Source organism: Pseudoliparis swirei, chromosome 12, assembly GCF_029220125.1.
Source record: "Pseudoliparis swirei isolate HS2019 ecotype Mariana Trench chromosome 12, NWPU_hadal_v1, whole genome shotgun sequence".
Taxonomy (NCBI): Eukaryota; Metazoa; Chordata; class Actinopteri; order Perciformes; family Liparidae; genus Pseudoliparis; species Pseudoliparis swirei.
In genome coordinates, this window is record NC_079399.1 from 13,878,716 (window position 1) to 13,900,542 (window position 21,827).

General features: G+C 43.2%; 1 protein-coding gene across 1 annotated transcript; it reads right to left on the bottom strand.

Annotated features, from left to right (window-relative positions):
• Window positions 1-4,573: 4,573 nt before the first annotated feature.
• Window positions 4,574-19,262, bottom strand: tfap2d (transcription factor AP-2 delta (activating enhancer binding protein 2 delta)). The gene is made up of 8 exons (XM_056428521.1): window positions 19,224-19,262; window positions 17,988-18,506; window positions 14,920-14,980; window positions 9,667-9,832; window positions 7,987-8,105; window positions 7,713-7,854; window positions 6,754-6,867; window positions 4,574-5,154 (listed from the first exon to the last, which is right to left on the bottom strand). The coding sequence occupies exons 1-8, from the start codon at window positions 19,260-19,262 to the stop codon at window positions 4,938-4,940; spliced, it is 1,377 nt and encodes a 458-aa protein (XP_056284496.1). The 3' UTR covers window positions 4,574-4,937.
• Window positions 19,263-21,827: the final 2,565 nt, after the last annotated feature.

Sequence of the window (21,827 nt, forward strand, 5' to 3'; positions counted from 1 at the left end):
GTTTTACATATGTTTATCTTCATGTGTTCATCTACATGTGTTTATCTACATGTGTTCATCTTCATGTGTTCATCTACATGTGTTCATCTACATGTGTTTATCTACATATGTTCATCTACATATGTTCATCTTCATGTGTTTATCTACATGTGTTCATCTACATGTATTTATCTACATGTGTTCATCTACATGTGTTCATCTACATGTGTTTATCTACATGTGTTTATCTACATGTGTTCATCTACATGTGTTTATCTACATGTGTTCATCTACATGTGTTTATCTACATGTGTTCATCTACATGTGTTCATCTACATGTGTTTATCTACATGTGTTCATCTACATGTGTTCATCTACATGTGTTTATCTACATGTGTTCATCTACATGTGTTCATCTACATGTGTTTATCTACATGTGTTCATCTACATGTGTTTATCTACATGTGTTCATCTATATGTGTTTATCTACATGTGTTTATCTACATGTGTTCATCTTCATGTGTTCATCTACATGTGTTCATCTACATGTGTTTATCTACATGTGTTCATCTACATGTGTTTATCTACATGTGTTCATCTATATGTGTTCATCTACATGTGTTTACCTAAATGTATATTATAAACATGTATAATATTACCGGCAGTGAAATGTGTTAATGAGGTCAGTTTGCTCCTTTTTGTTGGAGACAGACAGAGAGAGCATGGGGTGGGTGTGGGGGGGATCAGGCTCCTTTCCTCCTGTCCTTCCTTCCTTTCCTTCTTTCTTGTCCTTCCTTTCCTTCCTTTCCTTCCTTCCTTTCCTACCTTCCTTTCCTTCCTTGCCTACTTTGCTTCCTTCTTTTCTTACCTTCCTCTCCTCATTTGCTACATTCCTTGCCTCATTTCCTTCCATACTTTTCCTACCTTGCTTGTCTCTTTTCCTCCTTTCCTACCTTCCTTGCATCCTTTCCTTCCTTCCTTTCTTCCCTTCCTTTCCTCCGTTGCTACCTTCCTTGCCTCCTTGCTTAATTTCCTTCCTACCTTTCCTTCCTTCCTTCCTTTCTTACCTCCTTTCCTATAGCTCTCTTCCTACCTTTCCTTCCTGACTCCCTTCCCTTAGACGTGGCACCATTACAGCCTGAGACCAGACTTGTATTCTCACTGATGCCTCAACCAATCACTCCTTCATGCAGCCATGAATACAGCCGTTGCTTCCACATCTTATTTGTCCTCGGCGTCTGGCGGATGGAAGCTGCGGAGGAGGCTGGCTCTCCACTAAACGGAGAACATCGGGCGTTCCTCGTGCAGCTGAAGTCCTGCAGCAGCTCGTGAGGAGCTGTGGGGTGACGGGGGCGGTCGGGACGCAGCCGAGGAGAGAAAGGCCCTGAATGTTCCTGGGACCGAGCGGGATCAGGACAGAGGAGGAAGAGGTGTGAGCAGAGAAGCAGGGGAGGAGAAGGGTTACAGCTTCAGAGGAGAGAGGCTGGTGAGACGGGGCTTAGAAGGTTGGCAGAGTTTTCTCTCCGTGACCGTGGGGCTCAGTCGGCAGGAGTCAGACTCCCTCCGAGACCTCGCACTGTTTCATTCACTTCCATACAAATGGCACAATGCGTCGCATGCAGCGTCTCTGGGTTGAAGATGTACATGTTTCTACCTTCAGTGTGTTCATGATGCGGAAGCTTCCACGTGAGAACATCTGCGTCACACTGAAACCGTGTTTAATCACATCCGTCGCAAATACTGCACACTGAAGGCTGAAGAGGGTGAACGTTACACTCTTAATGTGCTGATAAGAGCTTATTGTAATGCAATCAATAGCCCGCGTGTGAATAATGCCTCGCTCACATTATGCATGGCGTCAAACTTATGATTCGTTCTCCTCTATTTGTCAATGTATAGAAACTCGGGCACAGGCAAGGCATCGATTTCATTTTCCAGCTGGTTTTGAATCAAACTGCTGATTCCTCCACGTCAGCCGGCGATTGAAGTTCTCCTCTCGGCAGCCGAGACGGTAGTGTGATTAAAACATTTTTGAGAAGAAAAACAAATGTTAAATAGGATCTGCCTATATGTATATCGTTCTGTAGCCTAGCAACTGCCAGACAACAGTTTCAAAACTGAACATTTCCTTCGTGTACCCAAAAAAAGTCAATGTTGGACTTCCTGTCAAACCTCCCGGAGGTGAGGAGGGGAGGAGGGGAGTGAATCTCTCTCAGGCTCCATTGTCTTCAATGTGGCTTCTTGAAGCGTTTCGAGACCTGCAGCCGGAAAACCACGTTAGATATCCAGATGCACCTGTGAAGTTCTCCCTCTGGAAAAGTTGACCCACAGCCTCCATTTTGGATTTGCCAAAATATGGAAACCGGCCTGAGACATGGTGGACCCCTCCGGGCTGGACTTTGCCCTGCCAGATTAAAAACACTGGTACCGATGCTGTCTTGATTTGATGATGAAACCTTAAAGATGTACTTATGTGAGACTGTGATGTGCAAATGTGTTATTTGATTTTTCTAATTATTTTGTATCTATTTTTTGGTCTGTGTTTTGTTGTTCTTTACCCTTTTATTTCTCCTTTTGTATTGTATCCTTAAAGTCCTGTCTTGTGAATTTGTAATATATATATATACAAAAAAATTAAATAACAAAATTAAATTAAAAATACATCTGTTACCTTTGGATTTTAAGCGATGATTTTGGATGAAGGTGAAACGATGAGTGAAATGATGAGAGGCAGCTCTTATTGAATAAGATAACCTGAATGTGTGGAAAGTCAAGTAACCGTCGCAGATTTGCTTTGATCCCTTTAGTTTTGAGTTGTCACATTAATTGAATCACTATTGTTAAAGAGTATAAGATACACTGCAGTTGATTGACCTCAGCACACTGCCGTGTTGCTCTTGTGCAATAATTTAAACCTGTTATTTACCATTTTTTGCCATCATAAATTCCTTTTTGCCAATTGGGAAATGCATTATCAATAGTGCAGCTTTGTCCCGGCGTCGTAAAACATTGACTGCATGTGTGTGTGTGTGTGTTGGTGAGATAACACCATCTGTCAAAAAGCAGCCCCGACAATAACAGCAATGTGTCGGCATTGTGCACCCATATCACCTCCTCCCTTTACACCGCCGTCTCTCCATCTCTGACTTCTCCACCCGGGGCTCCGCTGGCATTGATTCAGGCTGACAAACCGGGGCAGGCATCGCCTTCAATGCCTCCTGTCTGGTTGTGTACATGGTGTTCTGCAGTGAACGTGACCTCTTTTTAAATGACGAGAATAATAAAGAGTCAACAGAGCCCACGGAGCCCGGATGGAGACGCCAGCCGGCAGCTGCTGCTCTCTCTCTCTCTCTCTCTCTGTTTTATCATTACACTTTCTTTCTTTTTTTATGAGCAGAACACCTCACAGAAGTCGCTCACACTGGAAGAAAACACACAGATGCATGCGCACACACAAAGGAGGCGTTTGAACTATTCTGCAGGTGTCGTCTTTTTTTCTCACATTAGAGGAACTCTGACTTTTTAAAATTTGAACACTGTGAACTCATACGGATAATTCACCCGCTAGCTTTCATCTGTACTGCCTCTTTTTATTGTGCCACCTTCTGTATGTTTACACATTGTGTGTGTGTGTGTGTGTGAGTGGTGTATGTAGCACATCATAAAACCAGAGTAAATAGTAGAACACGTAGCAACTGTCTTTATTGAACACCAGCATTTTAGAAGGTAGGGATTTAACATATATATAGTTGAAAGCCTACAAGAAAAGTAATTTAAATATTTATATATATCTTTACAAATGTTCATGGGCAACTCAGAGAGCTTGTGTCGGCTAAACTTGCGATCCGGGGAGTGTACAAAGATAGACATGCACAGGGATGAGTGACGACGGCAACCGCAAAGTCACCTTTTACAAAATGGCTGAGGTGGACCTTCTCTCTCTCTCTCTCTCTCTCATGCTCTCACTCTCTTCCATACTAAGACAGTCACACACACACACACACACACACACACACACACACACACACATGTTCATAGACCACAGCCCAGGCAGTGGTGTCAGTCTCACATCCAGAAACAGTGTCTTTTTTCTCTTTTGCCCACATGGTAAACACACTGATTGCTATTTTGACTGATTGTGTGTGTGTGTGTGTGTGTGTGTGTGTGTGTGTGTGTGTGTGTGTGTGTGTGTGTAATGACTTGGGTCAGGATCTTGTTTTTGTGGTCAATTGAAGATTGTTTAGAAACGGAAATAAATTGAATTCATTCGACTGAGAATTCAAACAAAACCACAACTGTGGGAGGCGATGACAGAATACTCTTCATCATTTCTGACTCAATAGGTGCAATGAACCTTCAGAGGACAAACAAGTGTTTCATATTTGTGTTTGTTGCAGAACATTCATAACTGAACTCTCTGGATTGAGATAAATTTGCCCAAAGCCCTTGGAATATGTGTGTATGATGTGTGTGTGATGTGTGTTGTGTGTGTGTGTGTGGTGTGTTTCATGTGTGTTATGTTGTATCGGCAGATAGCACACCTGTCCTGGGAAACTGTGATGTCAGTGTGTCCATGTTTACTTCCTGTTTTTCAGAATGAATAAATAAACAAATAAAAGTCTTGGATGAGTCACAGCCGTCTCCATGGCGATGCTTCTCCTGGTCATGGCACATGCGTAGACATTGGCACACGTGCACACACGTGCACACACCTAAACACGATGTGGTCGCTCCAAAAAAATTAGGACGTCTTTGTTTGGGACGTTTCCGGTTTGAGTTAAATTCAAACGCAAGATAAATAAATAACAATAAATATGAATTGTCCCAATGAACAGTAATGCGTGGGAGTTAACAATCCTTTATGAGAGTCTACACACACACACACACACACACACACACACAAACAAACACTCTCCTAAATGCAGCGCTCCAAGGCACAGGGACCGGGTGGGAGTGGGCTACTCAGTCTTTTCTATTTTCCCGTCTTTACTCTGGAGCTCGGCTGTTTTCCGGAGCTGCGTCTTTTCTGAGCTGCTGTTGATCTGTTGGTCGGTGGCTCCGCTGGTTTTGCAGCTCGAGGTTTTGTCCAGGTAGTTGAGCATCTCACTCAGCACTGTCTGGAAGGTGCTGAGAGCAGCGCAGACCGCCGGCGTGCCGAATCCGTGTGTGATCAGACTGTGAGGGAGGGGAGGCCGAAGCAAACGTCAGAACAAGGACAAACAGAAGTTTCATTCAAAAGAAGGACGACGCCATGTGAGTTTGAAAAGGCTTCTGGTTTACTGAACCAGAGCAGCTTGCTTTGTCCTTCCTCCACTTGTTCCCTTTCCTCTCTCTGCTTTATGGAGCTTTAAGCCTCCTAAACGAGAGCAGGAAGGAAATGTCCTCGAGAAGCTGTTTCCACCCTGCTTCTATACTACAAGCACATTATACTGAGTCACATTGATGCATTGACTAATCGAATAACAGAAAAGCAACTTACTACCATTTCCATAATCAATATTTCATTGAATTACATTTTATTATAAGAAAAAAAGCTGAATATTCCCATGTTGTCTCTTCTCATTTGTATTTGTTGATGTTCTGTGCTTAAAGTGAGTGCATTGCATATTGTAGGTGTTCATGGGACAGAATAAGACATTTAAAGACCTCTCCTTGGGCTTTTAGATGTTGTGATGGATATGTGTCTATATAATAATCCTTAGTTGCAGCCCTAATGATGATAATGATGATTAGTATTAGTATTTTGTATTTAGTATTGTTATTGGGTTTAAAAAAAATCTTTTTTAAAATTTTTATTAATGCTCTAATGTGCACCCGCTGCTGTGATTCTGAAATGTCCCCACTGTGGGACTAATAAAGGAATATCTTATCTTATCTTATCTTTAATACTGTGGGTATTTAACGCGATCACAATCAAACCATATTTTTATTTCCTAAAACAACATTTAAAATGCACCCTACATTTCAGAACATTTCAATTCAATTCAATTCAATTCAGTTTACAATTCAATTCAGTTTATTTGTATAGCCCAATTTCACAAATTACAAATTTGTCTCGGAGTGCTTTACAATCTGTACACATAGACATCCCTGCCCCAAAACCTCACATCGGATCAGGAAAAACTCCCAAATAACCCTTCAGGGGGAAAAAAGGGAAGAAACCTTCAGGAGAGCAACAGAGGAGGATCCCTCTCCAGGATGGACAGGTGTAATAGATGTAATGTGTACTGTATATTTCAGTTCTATATGTTTTATAAACAAAGTTAACCGACACATAAGACAAGTGACGATAATGAAAGACAGTACAACACCTGAAAGCACCACTAGACAGCTAAATACCAAAAGAGGATTTATAGCGACAGAAAAAAAGGATAAATATCCATAAAATTGGTTTTCCAGCGTGATACGTGTCCGCCCTGTCAGATCCTCAGGCAGGTTCCCGCGGAGCTAAATGTCAGGTGACCTCTCGGCTGCCAGAAGGTTCCTCTTCAATCTGTCACCACTGTATTTCGTACTTTCCTGCCCTGCGCTCGCTCGACATCTCCCTTTGGAGGTCTGATAAAATAGATGACGCCGTAGATGTGACATTTCTGCTAACAAGCCGCCGTCCCCCTCCTCCTCTGTGACTTGTGCCAGACAACAAACTGCACAGCTGCAGGTTTTTCAAAATGGCAAAGCGGTCAGAGCCAAAAACGGAGGGGAGCCGGGCTCAGTTGGAAACGGTTTGCACTCAGTGTTGGCTCCACGAGCTCAACATAAAAGTGTGTGTGTTACCTGAAGTGTGTGAGGTGTCTCTGGATGTCCATGTCCAGGATGGGGGTCGGTCTGGAGGAGCCCAGAGGAGAGCGGTCTTGGCTCAATAAGTCCTGGAACTCCTTACAGATTTGCCTGATGGACAGATGGAGGGAGGGAATGAGGGTTTACCATCTGTCTCCAACACCACCGTCACAGTTTGTCTTTTTGTTGTTGTTGCTTTATTCCCCCCCCTTGCGCCCATCCTCATCATGTCGGATCGACCCACACGTAGACACCCTCCCAGGAAACGATTGAAGGAACACTACGTGCAGCAGCGAGACAAGTTCGATGTCAGGCCAAAAAACGAGAAGAACACTTGATACACAACGTGATGCCAAAGATTCTGCAAGCGTGGAGTCGGTGTCTGTTTTCAGCTATCTTTTTGGATTTTATTCAGCACTGGGATGATTTCATTGGAAAAATAGAATCAAACTATGGAGTGGGAGCCTTTCCCCCCTCGGCACACACAATACTCAATGTGCAGTTGTATTGTACTGTAAATGCTGCTCTCACTGTTATACAAACACAAGTAGAATTGTGATTTCAATATCTTCAAATTCAAATACAGTAGATGCTCTATATGCATGTGAGGTTGTCCTAACTCATAGCACCACGTTCTCCCTCCTGTGTGGTGTTATTGTGTCATATACTCTCCTTCTTGATAACCAAACCTTATATTAAACACTTATGTATTACATTTTCTCCCACAGCCAATCAAACCACGAGTTTGCACTTTCCCCTTGAGATAGATGGTTAGTAGCGTGCCCATAAAGTGGCTGTAAATGGGAAAATAAGGTGGGGAAGATTGCTTCTTAGATGACTTAGATTGCGACTCCCAAATTGATTTGACCTTTTTAAAAAACATCAAGATAATTTCCCAATAAAATCAGTTGTCTCTGTGTGTGTGTGTGTGTGTGTGTGTGTGTATGAAGTCTCACTTGGTAGCCAGGACCATTTTCTTGCGCCCGTTGGTTTCTTTGGGCTCACTGTGCTGCCTCGCCAGATGTTCCCCCACCGCCTTACTGGGGAACTCTGTCTCGCAGGTGTAGCCAAAGTCCCTCGCCAGGTGGAGCGCCTCACCTGAGCACGAAACCACAGGGGGGAACAGACGTGATGAAACCGGCGCTCCGAGGATTAAATATGCAAACTGGAATAGATCTGAAGGTATAATCTAAATATTGTGTGGAGTACTTTTGGACAGCGCTCCCTTACCTTCCACCAGGGAGGTGAGCAGTGTGACGTTGGCGGCTTTCCTCCGCCCCGCCGGCAGGTTGAGGCCCAGACGGTCTAATTTCTCACGAAGACACCGACCTCCGTTCTTAGACTTCGCTCTGTGAAAAAGTTCAAGAACTTTTTCACGTCACATATTCCACATCACCCAATGGGGATTTCACAAGACACAAAATGTCGTCATTCATCAGCCGATATATATTTAGTTTTTAAAAAATGTAATCAAAACCCAATAAAACCATCCGGCCTCCTTTTTCTACAAAAGAACATGTTTAATTAAGTCTAAAAAGTACGAATGGAGGAATATATATTTGCTTTGATTTGACAGAGGGATGAAATTAAGCATAATATCAAAGGGTGTAAAATTAAAACATGTCAACTCGTAATTCATTAAATATGCTTTCTTGACGCATGGATATGGTTGCAATGAGTCCCCTTGAGTTTCATCTGTCATTGTTTGAGTAATTGTTTCTTTCTGTTCTGGAAAGCAGAGGAACAATAGTCCCTGTCATTTGGTTTTCTTCCTATGTGAACATTTCAAACCACATGTGCTTACTTTCTATCCAATTTAACACCCCAAAAGATCCTTTTTGAGAAGTTTTGATTGAAATGACTGAAGGTTTTCTGTCCTTCTGTAAAATAAAGTGCCTGCGCAGTTTCACTTGAGATAAACATCTGGACATTGAGCCTGATTTTGGCTTCGATACACATACGTGGAGTCACACTTCATGTTCTCATCTGTGAGAATAATATCCACATATGATTTATTCTCCTCCAGATGAGGATCAACACCTCTATTTGCACATGTTTTTATTTGGTTTTTTTGGGATGTTGTTGATGCCTTATCTTCTTGGACCGGCCATATTCTCTCTCCTCTTCCTCCCTTCTCTTCCTCTGAGCCTCATCAATAATACAGCGCTGGCAACTCTTGCTTTCCTCTGGTTCGTCTGATCCCGGCATGCTTTGGCCCGGGTCTCGCCTCCCTCTGGCTCCCTGGGCATCGCGGCGCGTGCAGCCCCGGCCCTCGCTCGCCTACAATAGTCTTTGTGGGCGCTGCTGTATATCCTCTGGTTCATCTGGAGGCTACAAAGACTCAGGCAGCGCGCTCGGCGTTCAGCAGCCAGATTTACTCTTTAGAAAAACCGTGTTCTCACTTTCAAAATCCATCTCCGTCACACGCTTCAACTTACATTTGAATTTGTTACGGGATATACAGGGAGGGGGGCAAAATAACAAACGTTTTTAAATAATCTAACACAATCCAAGAGAACATCCCCGCAGTCAGAGGTGTTGATTTATGAGGCTATATGTTGTGTTGTAAATACTTTATATACAACCCGGCAGCTGCAAGACGGACTGAATGTCTTGGAAGTGTGGAGACCTATATGGATCTAATATTGTTTTTTGCCTAAAAAAATCAGGGAAAAAGAATCAGTGGATGTATTCGGGGAAACTTCAGGTCTGAGAACTGTAATAATGGAGTTACTACAACATGTTTCATAAATGCTTTCAGCAACTAAGGTTCTCTGCAACAACAACATGCATTGGTTCTACAATGAGCCAATACAATGAGAGGAATTCATCATGTCAGCGGTACCAACCCAAATCAACAAACCAGTACACCCTCTGTGTGTGTGTGTGTGTGTGTGTGTTTGTACTGACCTGCGCAGTATGCCGCCCAGTAGGGAGGCGTTGAGGCACTCTGGTGGGGACAGTCTTCTCTTCACCTCGGCGATGGTGACTTTGTACTTGGAGGTGGAGCTGAGCAGCGACAGGCGGCCCGGTACCGAGCAGAACAGATCCGTGGGGTTCACCACACACGTCCCGCCTGCACACAGACACAGCTCGTTACCACGATGCTCAGCGTGAAGGAACAGCTGGCCAAAACAACATGGAAATGGTGCTCAGTTGAGACTTTAGTTAGGGTTGTATCATTGTATTAATTTACCAAACTTGATGTTTTCTATATTAAGTGTATTCTGATCTCCGCCCTCGTCCTATAAAAAACATTAATCCCCAAATGCACCCACCTCTCTCTCTTTTTTTAACCAAATAATTTTCAAGCAAAGTGTTCCCCCAGTAAACGTTCCCGGTCACAGTGGTTTGCTCTGGTGATTGGCGCTCAGTGAGCTGGGCTGTGAGTCATGTGACCAGACACGACTGTGTTTCAAGTCATAATGGAGTGATGCATGATGGGCAGTAAGTGTTTCTCTAATGATGATGTGTGTCAACACATACACGCCAACACGACGCAGAAACAATGGAACCATGAAACAAAGAATATGAAGAGATCCACTTTAGTTTGGTCAACACCTGGACTTTGTGTCTTGTAATAGACCCCCCCCCCCCCCATCCCTCGTTTTTACAGTGTACTGATACTTATTTGTTTTAACAGTGCAGTGATTATAATACAACAAACATTTGTGGTATTTTGGGAAAGTCCCTATGTGGACACAAGCTTACGTATTTCAGGGAAATTGTAATGGAGTAATGGAGTAATATTCCATTCAATTATGCCACAAACTCTTTGTTTATTTAGTAATAATGATGCAAAAATAACGATGTAATTATAACAATATGCGAACAACCACGATCTAGTTATTCTGGATGTTCAGTTAGAGTCACTTAATAACTATCTCAACATGTAAATATATATATATATATATATATATGTATATATATACAATACACAATGGTTACACTCTAAAGATTGACAGCTGAACATTGTATTTTCAGTTTGATTAGATCAGGAAAGTGTCAACAAAACAAGGATATCCTCAAATTCATTAATGATAATGAGTATTAACCAATCTAAAAATAATGATGATAATCATCCAGAGCTGAAGAAGAAGCAGAGTGCGAAGCCTAAAGCACTGAAACATTATGGGCCTCCTTTCATTTAGAGGGATACCTCATTTTATAATGAATTCTGCAAGTAATGAAAGGATGCTATATAAATTTTTGCACGAGAGCTGCAAAAGCTCTTTACTTAATTTGTAGTGGAAGCTTTCAATTCTATAACACATGCGTCCAAGACAAATTTATTTAGACCTTGAAAAGCCTCGACTCGTAGAAAATACATGCACATTTTATTCCGACAGGGAACCGATGCATAACAGTATAAATAGTGTGAACGGTCTGTGCAGGAGAAATGCTCTACATACTGACTACTTTCCACATGTTTAATAACATAAACATCATTTGGAAAACTTCCCTTTGGTTTTATATTTACTACCTTTTCTTTTGTCACACGCGGTTTGTTATTCCACGTCTCCCACTGCCGCTAAACCTTCTCACAAATTAAGGATGCAGCCTATCTTGATCTTTAAACAAAATGTCACCTTTTTATGAGCTTAGAAAACAACCTCCCGCTTTGTGACACGACATGTTTCATATAATCCAACATATTAATAATGGAGTACGTATTTTAAGACATGGGGTCATTCTTTTAACCCACGAAAGAGCAAATAATAATTGTGTTTATCTGAAAAATATACCAGAAGTGTAAGACAGTGTTCCCTGAAGGTCTGGCTACATATTTTTTCATGGTGCAGCTGAAATAATGTATCTTCAAATATTATTCTTTAAAACTAAATTATAGAAAAGGTGTAGTAAATACACACATAGGGTTAAGTATATCCAATTACCACAGCAGCCTCCTTTGCTCTATTAAATATGATGTGTTTCACTATGTACATATATTTATATTCCAGCTCAATATGTGTGTGTATGGAAGAAAAGTCTGCCGTAATCTTCCATGAATATTTCCATAATCACCTTCCACAGAGCTGATTTCATTGTGTTCCCCTGATGTGTGAGTTGTGAGGCCTCCTTCACATTATTAATTGCATCTGAACCCGTGTTGCTGCTTCCTCCTGGAACATATCGACTGAGCAGGCCTGTGATTATGAAACTTTCACTTGAACTAACGTCCCAAGCAGCTGAAACGCAAGGTTTCTGTCTGATGTACTGCAGGCTATATATTCTATTATTCATCTGGCTCATTATCAAATCTAACAGCAGGGCGTGTCGCTTTGTTATGAGGTCGTGCTGGAGATGATGGAATGAAGAAAAGGATGCCATTTAGGCCGAATGCAACAACGCTGCAGGCGAAGATTTCCCCGCGCACGCCAATTTTTTCGAGGCAATGTGGACAATTTGGCCTACGACCATAAGCCTTAAATATATGAGCGATTGTCGCCTTTTTCTTTCTTTTTTGCTCTCTGAATCCATTTTTCACTGTCAGCAGACATGTTCTCGTTCCCTCTGATTTCCATCCATCTGGCCGCAGGAAGGCACTGAGACCTGCAGCTTTCAGCACCACGGACAGCGGCCTCCCACCTTTCATTTTCAGCACCTGGACAGCGACTCGTGCCTACAGCACAACTATGACATCATAATGGTGTGGTAACAAAAGCCCGGGCTACTCCGGCGGGCAGCGCTTTGTACGAGGCAGTGTGGGACTTGTGTTTCACTCGGGCTGTCAGAAATGGATGAATGCAGGTCGAGGGAATCCATTGATGCTATATTGGTTAAGGAACTCCTGTGTGTACGTGTGTGTGTGTGTGTGTGTGTGTGTGTGTGTGTGTGTGTGTGTGTGTGTGTGTGTGTGTGTGTGTGTGTGTGTGTGTGAACGCGTGTGCGCGCATGGGTAGGTGGGTGAAGTCCGGCTCGTCTGTGCGTCTGCATGTGACACAAACACCGCAGACCTGTCTGTCAGACTCACGCGCTCTGACAGGGGCGCGCGTCTCTGAAAGCCGCGGGTTCACATCATATTAATTCCCCTAAAAATGTTTTGATTCAAAGTAGTTTGTATTTTATGTTGCCAAGGGCAATCGAAAAGAGCTATTGCCGGTAGTGCAGTCAGTGGAGCGCGCGGGCCCAGAGGCGATAACGGTATTTAAGCAACGGAGAGTAGCCTCGGGCTGCGGCGCGAGCGGCGGGCGGGATCACACGCGGAATCAAGCGCCTTTTACGAGTTTGCCACGGAAATTAAAGAAAAAGAGACACGGGCCAAATGTCATTCTCCTCATATTTTAACAACAATGTTTATAGCTCAAAATAAAAGCCCGCCAATGTCTTGACAGAAGAGAGCGGGGCGCGCGTACACGGCTACGGTGGCGCGCGTCTGACAGATCGGCTTGATCTGGGAGGCTGCTGTTTGGAGATGAACTGGGAAAGGGATCGCAGGGTGATTACAAACACAGACGACTCCTCCTTAGTAGGATCCGCGTTTCTTGAGTGGTTTTCTTTTGAAACAGGTTGTGTGAATATTCATGCCGCCAAAGCCGCAGTCAGAAAGAACAACATTAATATGATCTCGGCTGAATCCGGGGCCCCGCTCTGCATTAGCATATCAAAGCGTCCGCCCGAGGCGAGAGAAGCTATCGATACGGGAGCGGGAGGTAAAGCAAAGATTATTGGTTGTGATGGTTGCAGCGGCTGAGCTCAGGGCCAAATACGGCGCTCCATTAACCGAAAGTGATAGCGAAGGGATTCCCGCGTCAATCCGAGAGAAAAGCCCCAACACCATGCAGGCAGAGCTGATGAAAAATTAAACCCGAGACACAGCCTTCCAGTCTGTATGGAAAACTAGTAAACATAAATAAATAAATAAACATGCTTTGATGGAGCCTATGAATCTGATCTACCGCGTGTAGAAAACCCAGACTCATGAGGAAAGTGGCTCATCATATGTTTATTTACGAGTCCACTTCCACATATTACCCAACATTCAAACCTTATACAATATATATATTTATATTATATTATATATATATAATATATATATATATATAATATATATAATAGGTTATATATAATATATATAAATATAATATATATATGTATATATATATTATATAATATGTATATATATTATATATAATAGGTTATATATAATATATATATATGTATATATACATATATATATATATATATGTGACTGATTAAACGTGCAACTGCATACAAAGAACAAAGTCACTGCACCAGAGAGAGAGATGAGAATTAATCCTGGCATTCATTACAGCCGACACAAAAATAAAGTTAAATATAATGTGCATGCATTCCAATGCGTGCATGGTACTGAGCAACTTCGTTAACATTAGTTCAAAGTCATTCTCCAAAAAAGGTTTTATGTGAGCACACCAAATTGAATTGGATTTATTTATTTATTGACAATATTTCCAGACCTATACTTACATGTGTGATTAGTTTGTTTATTTAAGCCCTAGCCTTTACTGACATTTAACAGTCTGGAATATTGTGCATTTATGCTTCTAATTGTTTTTTATTGTAGAATATATTTTCCTGAAATCAGTGTTTTCTATATGGGTTAGACGATGGATAAGAATCAGGATAACAATGTTAGTGAATTAAGATGAATTTATGATCTAAAAATAAGCATGAATATTATATTAAACTGTGTGTTTATTTAATGAAAACAAATGCGAGCCGTCCGTCGTCACTGTTAAAATGTAGCCTACAGGTTTGACTTCAAACACAGTCTATGACGTATTTAAAATACACCTGAAAGGTCTGTACGCCATCACATCGGTGCCATACTAATCCATGACTTTATTGACATTTTAATTTCCTGGAAAGAAGAAAGTGTGGTAAGTGTGACTGGTGAAAGAAAGAAAAACGCTCGGTGTTGAGTGACAGTCCATTTCATACTGGAAATAGGGAGCCCCGTCTCACGCGCGTGTGCAGTGTGTTAGTGTTTAAATAGGCGACAAGACGGGGCCCCTGTAACATGTTGACAGCAGACAAGAGAGTACTGCTCCGCCTGTTTGTCTGTCTGCTGGCTGTCGAGTCGTGTCGAGCCGCGAGTGCTCACGGCCTCCGGTGCAACAGTACACACACACGCGCGCGCGCGCACAGAGAGACAGAGAGAGAGAATGAACAGGCCCTTACCTCTCCGGATGACGCCCCCTTGGCCGTTCAGCACGAGCCCACACTGCGCTTCCACGGAGCCCTGCGGAGACACACGCTCATTAGCACCGGCAGGTGAAACCGGGATGTCTACACTGCAGTTCACCGGCTGTCAGGGAAACCGGGAATTAAGGATGCTTCTTTTCTTGTTTTGCTTTTCTTTCTTTTTTTTGTATCTCTCTCTGGGAGCTGTGATGCTTCATGTGCATCCATTTACCATCACACGGAAAACATTGTCCGGACACTTAGAAATGAAACAAAGACCACCATAATGCAATAGAAAACAAACACTTAAACGTACATGTTATGACAGTTGCTGGTCTGGAGCATCCGTGCTTTTTTTTTTTAAAGGCAACGCATATCCTGCACATAGAGATCAGTGTTCCCTTTTTAACTCCACTTAAAACTATTTTGACTTCTTGTTATGTTCATGATTCATTACCCAATGTGGTTTAACTTAAAATATGTTATATTAAGACTTGAGGCGAAAGTAAACATGTGTGTATACATTTTAAACTCATTTACTACACGTATGATCTCATATGACCCCTGAGGTACGTCGTGTGGACTCTTTGTGGGTCATAGGTCACGTGTTTTCAACGAGGAGTTAAGCAGTTCACTCATTTCCTCTAAACAGTGGCCCCTTTGAACAATATTCTAGTGGTGGAAGCCTTTTTGTTAGAAAGTGTACGTCACTTAGCAGGCTTTGAGTAAAATCGAGGGCACATTAAAATAACGGATGCAGCTCACGGCTCAGCCAGAAACGAGTTTAATGTGAAAGGCTCCAGGCGATAAGCGAGGACAGGCAACTCGTCCAGACTGAGAAATGAGCACGAGGGGCCAGAGTTGCGGGTGCAGCCACCAACCTGTTGTGGGTCGTTCTGCATAGCACACTCACACGCGCACACGCACGCACGTGCACGCACACGCAGCCGATGCGGGTTACCGACATGTATGGAAACCTGTTACCGCCGCCATTTTGGTCCAGATCAGACTCGCGTGCTATCAACAATGTCATCAAGAAAGGAGAACACGCGCTTTTTATTCAGGGAAACCGTTAATCCCCCGTGCGAGCCTCGAGGCCTGCAGCCCACGCAGAAGCCCGATTAAAATAAACCGGCCGAGAGGAGCGTGTTGTAGTTCTTTCTTAACCAGCTCCTGCTCAGTTTCTTTTCTTCTGCGCCGAAGCTAAAGTGATTATAAAATCAATATACAAAACGCAGAGGTCTTGCATGAATTAGCTTAGTGACGGGAGAAAGGTGTGGCAGCTGCTTTTGTTCAGCATGAAAATCTCTTTAACGCGCTGAAAGATGCGACGGGCTGCACGAGACCATGGCGCATCTGTTCCGTTCATACATCCGCCGCGTGCAGGCTCCGGTTCACGAGCCGCTTCTTTCTTTTTCTCAATAAAAGGGTCAAACCTGGACTCTTTTCAAGTGCCAGCAGCTTAAGATAAATATGGTATGTTGCCATAACAATGATCAGCTATGAGCCTTTAGGTTTTGAAAAATAAAATCAAATATAATTACATTAAATTAAATTAAAATGATGTTAAATTAAATTAAATTAAATAATATTAAATAAATACATACAATCAAATATCTTACTATTAATATTACTTTTACACTGTTGTATTGCAACAACATATGGCATACCGTATTTGTTATTAATCCAAATTATACATTTCATTAAAAAATGGTATTAAAAACTCCACTATGACATAGATTATGAAAATAAGAATACAAATCATAAAGTTACTAAATTAAATTAGTTCATCCTAAACTACTGCAATATTTAGGAACTTTTCACGTCGCCTATTTTTTTAATTTAATACACATCCTCAACCTCAAACAAACAAAGTAAAACAAATTAATTAAAATAAAACGGCATTACTCTTATATATTAAAATAAGGACTATTGTTTATCGGAATTAAATTGGTATAGTTGTGGTTAATATGATAGATGCTATATTATTTAGACAGAGTGTACACATGGAGCGCAATGACTCGATGAAAGCGACGCCTCATCGACCTGAAGTTCAGCGGGTTGGTAAACACTTAACGTGACTGATATTATGCGTCGCCGTGTTTAAATTGTGTTTAACTAGAGACGTGTGTGTTAAGCAGCTCAGATATCGCTGCATAAGTAACAAAGTTGATTGACGTTAAGTCGGTAATTGGATAAACTACGGTGCTTTATGGTGCTCGAGCTGGGCATTGTGCCCCCAATCCCGATCCGTTAATCCGCCCTTTACCAGAGAATAGAGCAACCAGCGGCTTTTCTTTGCCTCAACAGACAGCCGGACACACACACTCTCTCACACACCCTCACACACACACACACACACACACACACACACACACACACACACACACACACACACGCACACACACGCACACACACACAAGAGCCGTGCGAATCCGTTTTCATCTCGACCATTTCTTTACATCGAAAAGAATTATGTAAAATATGGGTCACGTGTGTTTCTGGGGAAATAAAAGAGCGGCTTCACAATAGGATTGTATAGACTGCCAGTCAATTAACCTTTAGAAAGCAGGCCGGCCTTTCAGGGCCACGGCGCCGGGTGCACTTGACATTTACTCTGTTGTACAGTCACGTTTGGTTTGGCAACAAAATAATCTCAAGATGATATCAATATGATTCACTCCAAAGTTTATAGGACAGACTGAGTGGCCAATGTGGTGCCGCCCGGTCGGTGTCATAACAGACAGATGAACAGACAGGCAACAGACAGACATCTGGCGCTGTCTCGACTCTTCAATATTTTGAAAATGCTGTCTTGCTGGTACAATAGGGGGAAGAAGGGGGGGGGAGTTCAATAGTAGGGCAGTGGGGCAGGCATACTGGGTCTCGCAGCTATTCTGGTCTGTTATTATCATATTATATCTTAATAAACTAGAAAGGTAAGAAAAAAGCCAGAGGTGAAGTAAACAATAAAGGGGGTGAAATAAGATGTTGGGTCTCAGGCCTTGAGGCTGGATACACGTGGGGTGGGAGGGGGGGGGGGGGATATGGAGGACCGCCAGTACCTGCAGGTCGTCTGAGCCGGACGAAGGGAGACCCAGGCCGGCGGCGGGCAGCAGCCTCTGGTCCCCGTGATGCATACCGACGCCGTAGGCCTGGGAGCCGTGTGACGTCATCAGCGACAGGTCATGGCGCCGGTAAGCGTCGAGGCAGCCCAGCTCGCGCCGCTGCTGCTCGTCCAGGCACGAGGACTTGAGGGCCGAGCGCGCATTGTGCAGGTTGAGGAAGTCTCCGGGCTCTCCGTGGTGAATCTGCTGGTAGTACTGGCCCGAGTGCAGCGAGTTCAGCCCGTAGGCCTCCGGGGCCACGGCCGGGTGGGAGTGCTGGAACTCGTAGTGGAAGGACTGGTGGTGGAGGGGCGTGTACTGGTGGTTGGCCGAGAAGTAGGGCGAGGCGAACTCCGTCCCCGCGGGCGCCGGGTAGCTGAGCGGGGAGGAGGAGGAGTAGGCGACCGAGGAGTTGGCCACGGACTCCAGGCAGCCGAGCTGCATGAGCCGGTAGCTGTTTGATCCGTCGTGACGTATCTACAAGATAATAAAGAGACGGGGAAATATATGAGCCTTGTCATCTAGCATCAGCCGGATTGTCCTCTCTCTCTCTCTCTCTCTCTGCCTCCCAAACACACTCGAAAACACAGCTCGCGCACTCAAAGAGGGTTTTTTTCTTCTTCTTTTCTTCCCACTTTAAACCACCTGAAGGAGATGTCATTTGCGCACGCCCGGGAGGGGAACGAACGCGCGGCAACAGGAGCCCTCGGTGTTTCCTCTCTCTCCCTCCCTCCCTTTGGCATGCCTGTCACTCTCCTTGCAGCGTTTTTTAAAAGGCGTGCTGTTATATATTATTATTATTACCGAGCTGCTGGCAAATGTACTATCCCGTGCTCCCTCGCTCATTTTGGATGTGAGGTAAGCGGAGTGAGACACCGCGGAGTGTTCCGCCCTGAGATGTTATAATCACACAGGAGGCTCGTTTGATTTATACACACTAATGCACAAAAGAAAAAGCCCCGTTTTTTTTGCCGTCAGCTGCAGTGAGATGCCTGACTCATTCCTCCCACCATGCACATTATTGTTTTTAAATTATTATAATAATCCGTGCGCTACAGTACATCCCAGCTATACTTCTCCAGAGCAGACGCCGTCTCGAAATGCCCTCTTAACTCAGTTAAAAAACAAACCTCACATGTTTGTGCTGCTTCTATAATTTCATAAATTAAAGCATGTTGAAATAAATCAGCCTACCTCTGCGTCGTGGACAAGTCCGGGGAAGGTCGATGACATTGTGCTTTTCTCCCAAAAGTAACCCGATTTTTTTTGTTGGTGTGTTAACTCCGCTCTCTGGCCCCGATCGAATAATAATAATTTTAAAATGCCTTAAAATCCTCCAAAAAAGCGAGAGAAATGTAAAAGTCCCCCCTAGCGCGCGCTCGGTAACGGCAGAAAGCTGGCGGAACGCGAGCGTCTCCCCTCTGCACGGACGGGGCTGGCTCACGGATTTTGTACTTGCAGGGTATTTCTCGGCTGATGTCGTAGGTCCCTTGGTAATATAGAAGTTCTGAAAATTAAGCATCAGCACTGAGGAATGGGAGGACAATAGACGGAGCGGAGCATCCCAGGAGACACGGAATAAATATTGTATCTTCGCCTTAATAAGGAACCAAGTGCTTCTTTCAACATTTTCTATGCTTTTTCTGGACATTTTCCCTTTTGACCCGTTTGTATTTTCACAAGGTCTTCTTCTCGATTTCGTCGCGTTTTTCTTTTCTTTTTCCCCCTCCTATTTATTATTTTCTTTTCACTCTGCCTGTGTCGTTTATACAACAACAAAAGTATGGATTTTCGACAGAAATGTAAGTTTGCTTTGACATATTTTAAAGATAATTCTGAAAGTTATCACTGGGATGCAGCTGGATTTTCGTTTGATTCTCGAGCAATATTGAGATTACTTCAGTCAGCTTGAATAAGACATTTATTATTTGGGAACGGGATGTTTTCGATGCTTTCTGCAGATGAATTTTCATTATCACTGTTTTGAGGCATTTTTTTATGCATACCGTGATTTATATGGATTTCAAAATGAAACATTAACATATGTACACATTTTCTTTCAGGAGAGATTCAGTCGATGTAACCACAACGGAATCTATCAAAAATATTTTATTTCAGGGAATCAATTAATTAATAGTGTTAATATAAATAAAATGTCAGTTGATTATTATTATAACTGATACTGATTATTTAATTAATTCAACAACGCTGCTCCTTTTTTTCTCCTTTTTCTTTTAAACTAATGCATGGGAAACAGCTTTTGATTATTTATTTCTTCTTTTCATGGGGGAGGGGGTTACTACGAATGTTGCCTTTGTGAAGAAGCACGAGACCTTGTCTTCTTCCAATCAGTACGTGTGTGTGTGACCACAGGCGCGTGCAATGGAAGAATGGCCGATGGCGAGTGCTACTGCATTTATTATTGTTATTACTTGTATTGCTATTTATAGTGTTGTTGTCAGTATTGTTATTATTGTATTTGGACATGGCAGATCAGAACTTGGACTATATCTCGGTCAGTCGGTCATCCTCGTGACCCGTCTCTCTTTCTCCATCTCTCTCTCTCTCCATCTATCTCTCTTTCTCTCACTCTCTCTCTTTCTCTCTCTTTCTTTCTCCCTCTTCCTCTCTATCTCTCTCAGCCTTTCTCCTCGTGCTGTAACTCACCTGAGCACGAGCCCTCGGGGTGGTCCTACCCAGCTGAACGGAGTTGTAGAGGAGGAAGATGGAGTTATTTGTGTGCGATGCGTGTATGTGTGTGCGTGTTAGGCTATTTATTTGAAAGCCTATATCGGGGCACATGTTACCATCAGGTACTCCTCTTCAACAACGAGGTTAATTATGTTGTAGATGTCTAATAATAACAGAAGCATCCAATAGTAACAGGTGTACAGAGCCACGTGAGAAACGCTTTATTATAGAATGAGACAAAGCAGCTTATTGCTGCCTTGCCCTTAGGCCACCCGGGAAAGCAACAGAGCTACACAACGTAAAAGCAGAAGCCCAAACACTGTGGTCCCAGCCTGAAGAGGAGCAAAGGGAAATAGAGGAGAGGAGAGGAAACTGAAGGAAGAGAGAGAAGAGACGTGTTTCACATTTCGAGTCATTCCTGAGAGAGAGGGGGGGGGGGGGGGTGTAGATAAGCCCTAATCAGTCTCGTTGGTAATGTTGTTGTCCTCTAACTGTAACCAAAGCGACTCCCTGACAGTATTAACTTGCAGACTGTGACGCCGGGACGCCGGATTGACTCGGCAATTTAATTAAGCAACTATTTCCCCTCCCATCTGTTCCCGCATGCGTCCTATCGGTTACAATAATGACACATAATAACGGCACACTTGTCAATAACACCTCGGGGTTTTGTGTTTGTAATATATTAGAAGTGTTCTTTAAAGCGTAGTTATTATTTATTTATTTATTTCTCATATACATGTTCCTCCCCATCACAGGTCGCGAGCTAATAAATCCTCCCAAGCAAACTGGACTATTCCCAAAGATCTTCTCTTTCTTCCAGAGCACGACCATCAGAGATGAAGGTCTTCATAGCAAACACAAACGGCCCTGGCGGAGACTTCACGGGCGGTGCAGGGGCGCCTTAAACAGCCTCCCTTAAAAGTTCTCAAGGCCTTTTATATTTTAATTAACCGTTACCGATTGTTTTGCCTCGGGGCTCGACGGGAAACCTCTGCACGACGAGACCCGTGAAGGCCGGCTGTCGCGCGCCAGGTATTAGGAAACGAAAGTGAGAGAGAGAGAGAGAGAAAGAGAGAGAGCCAGAGAGAGAGAAAGAGAGAGAGA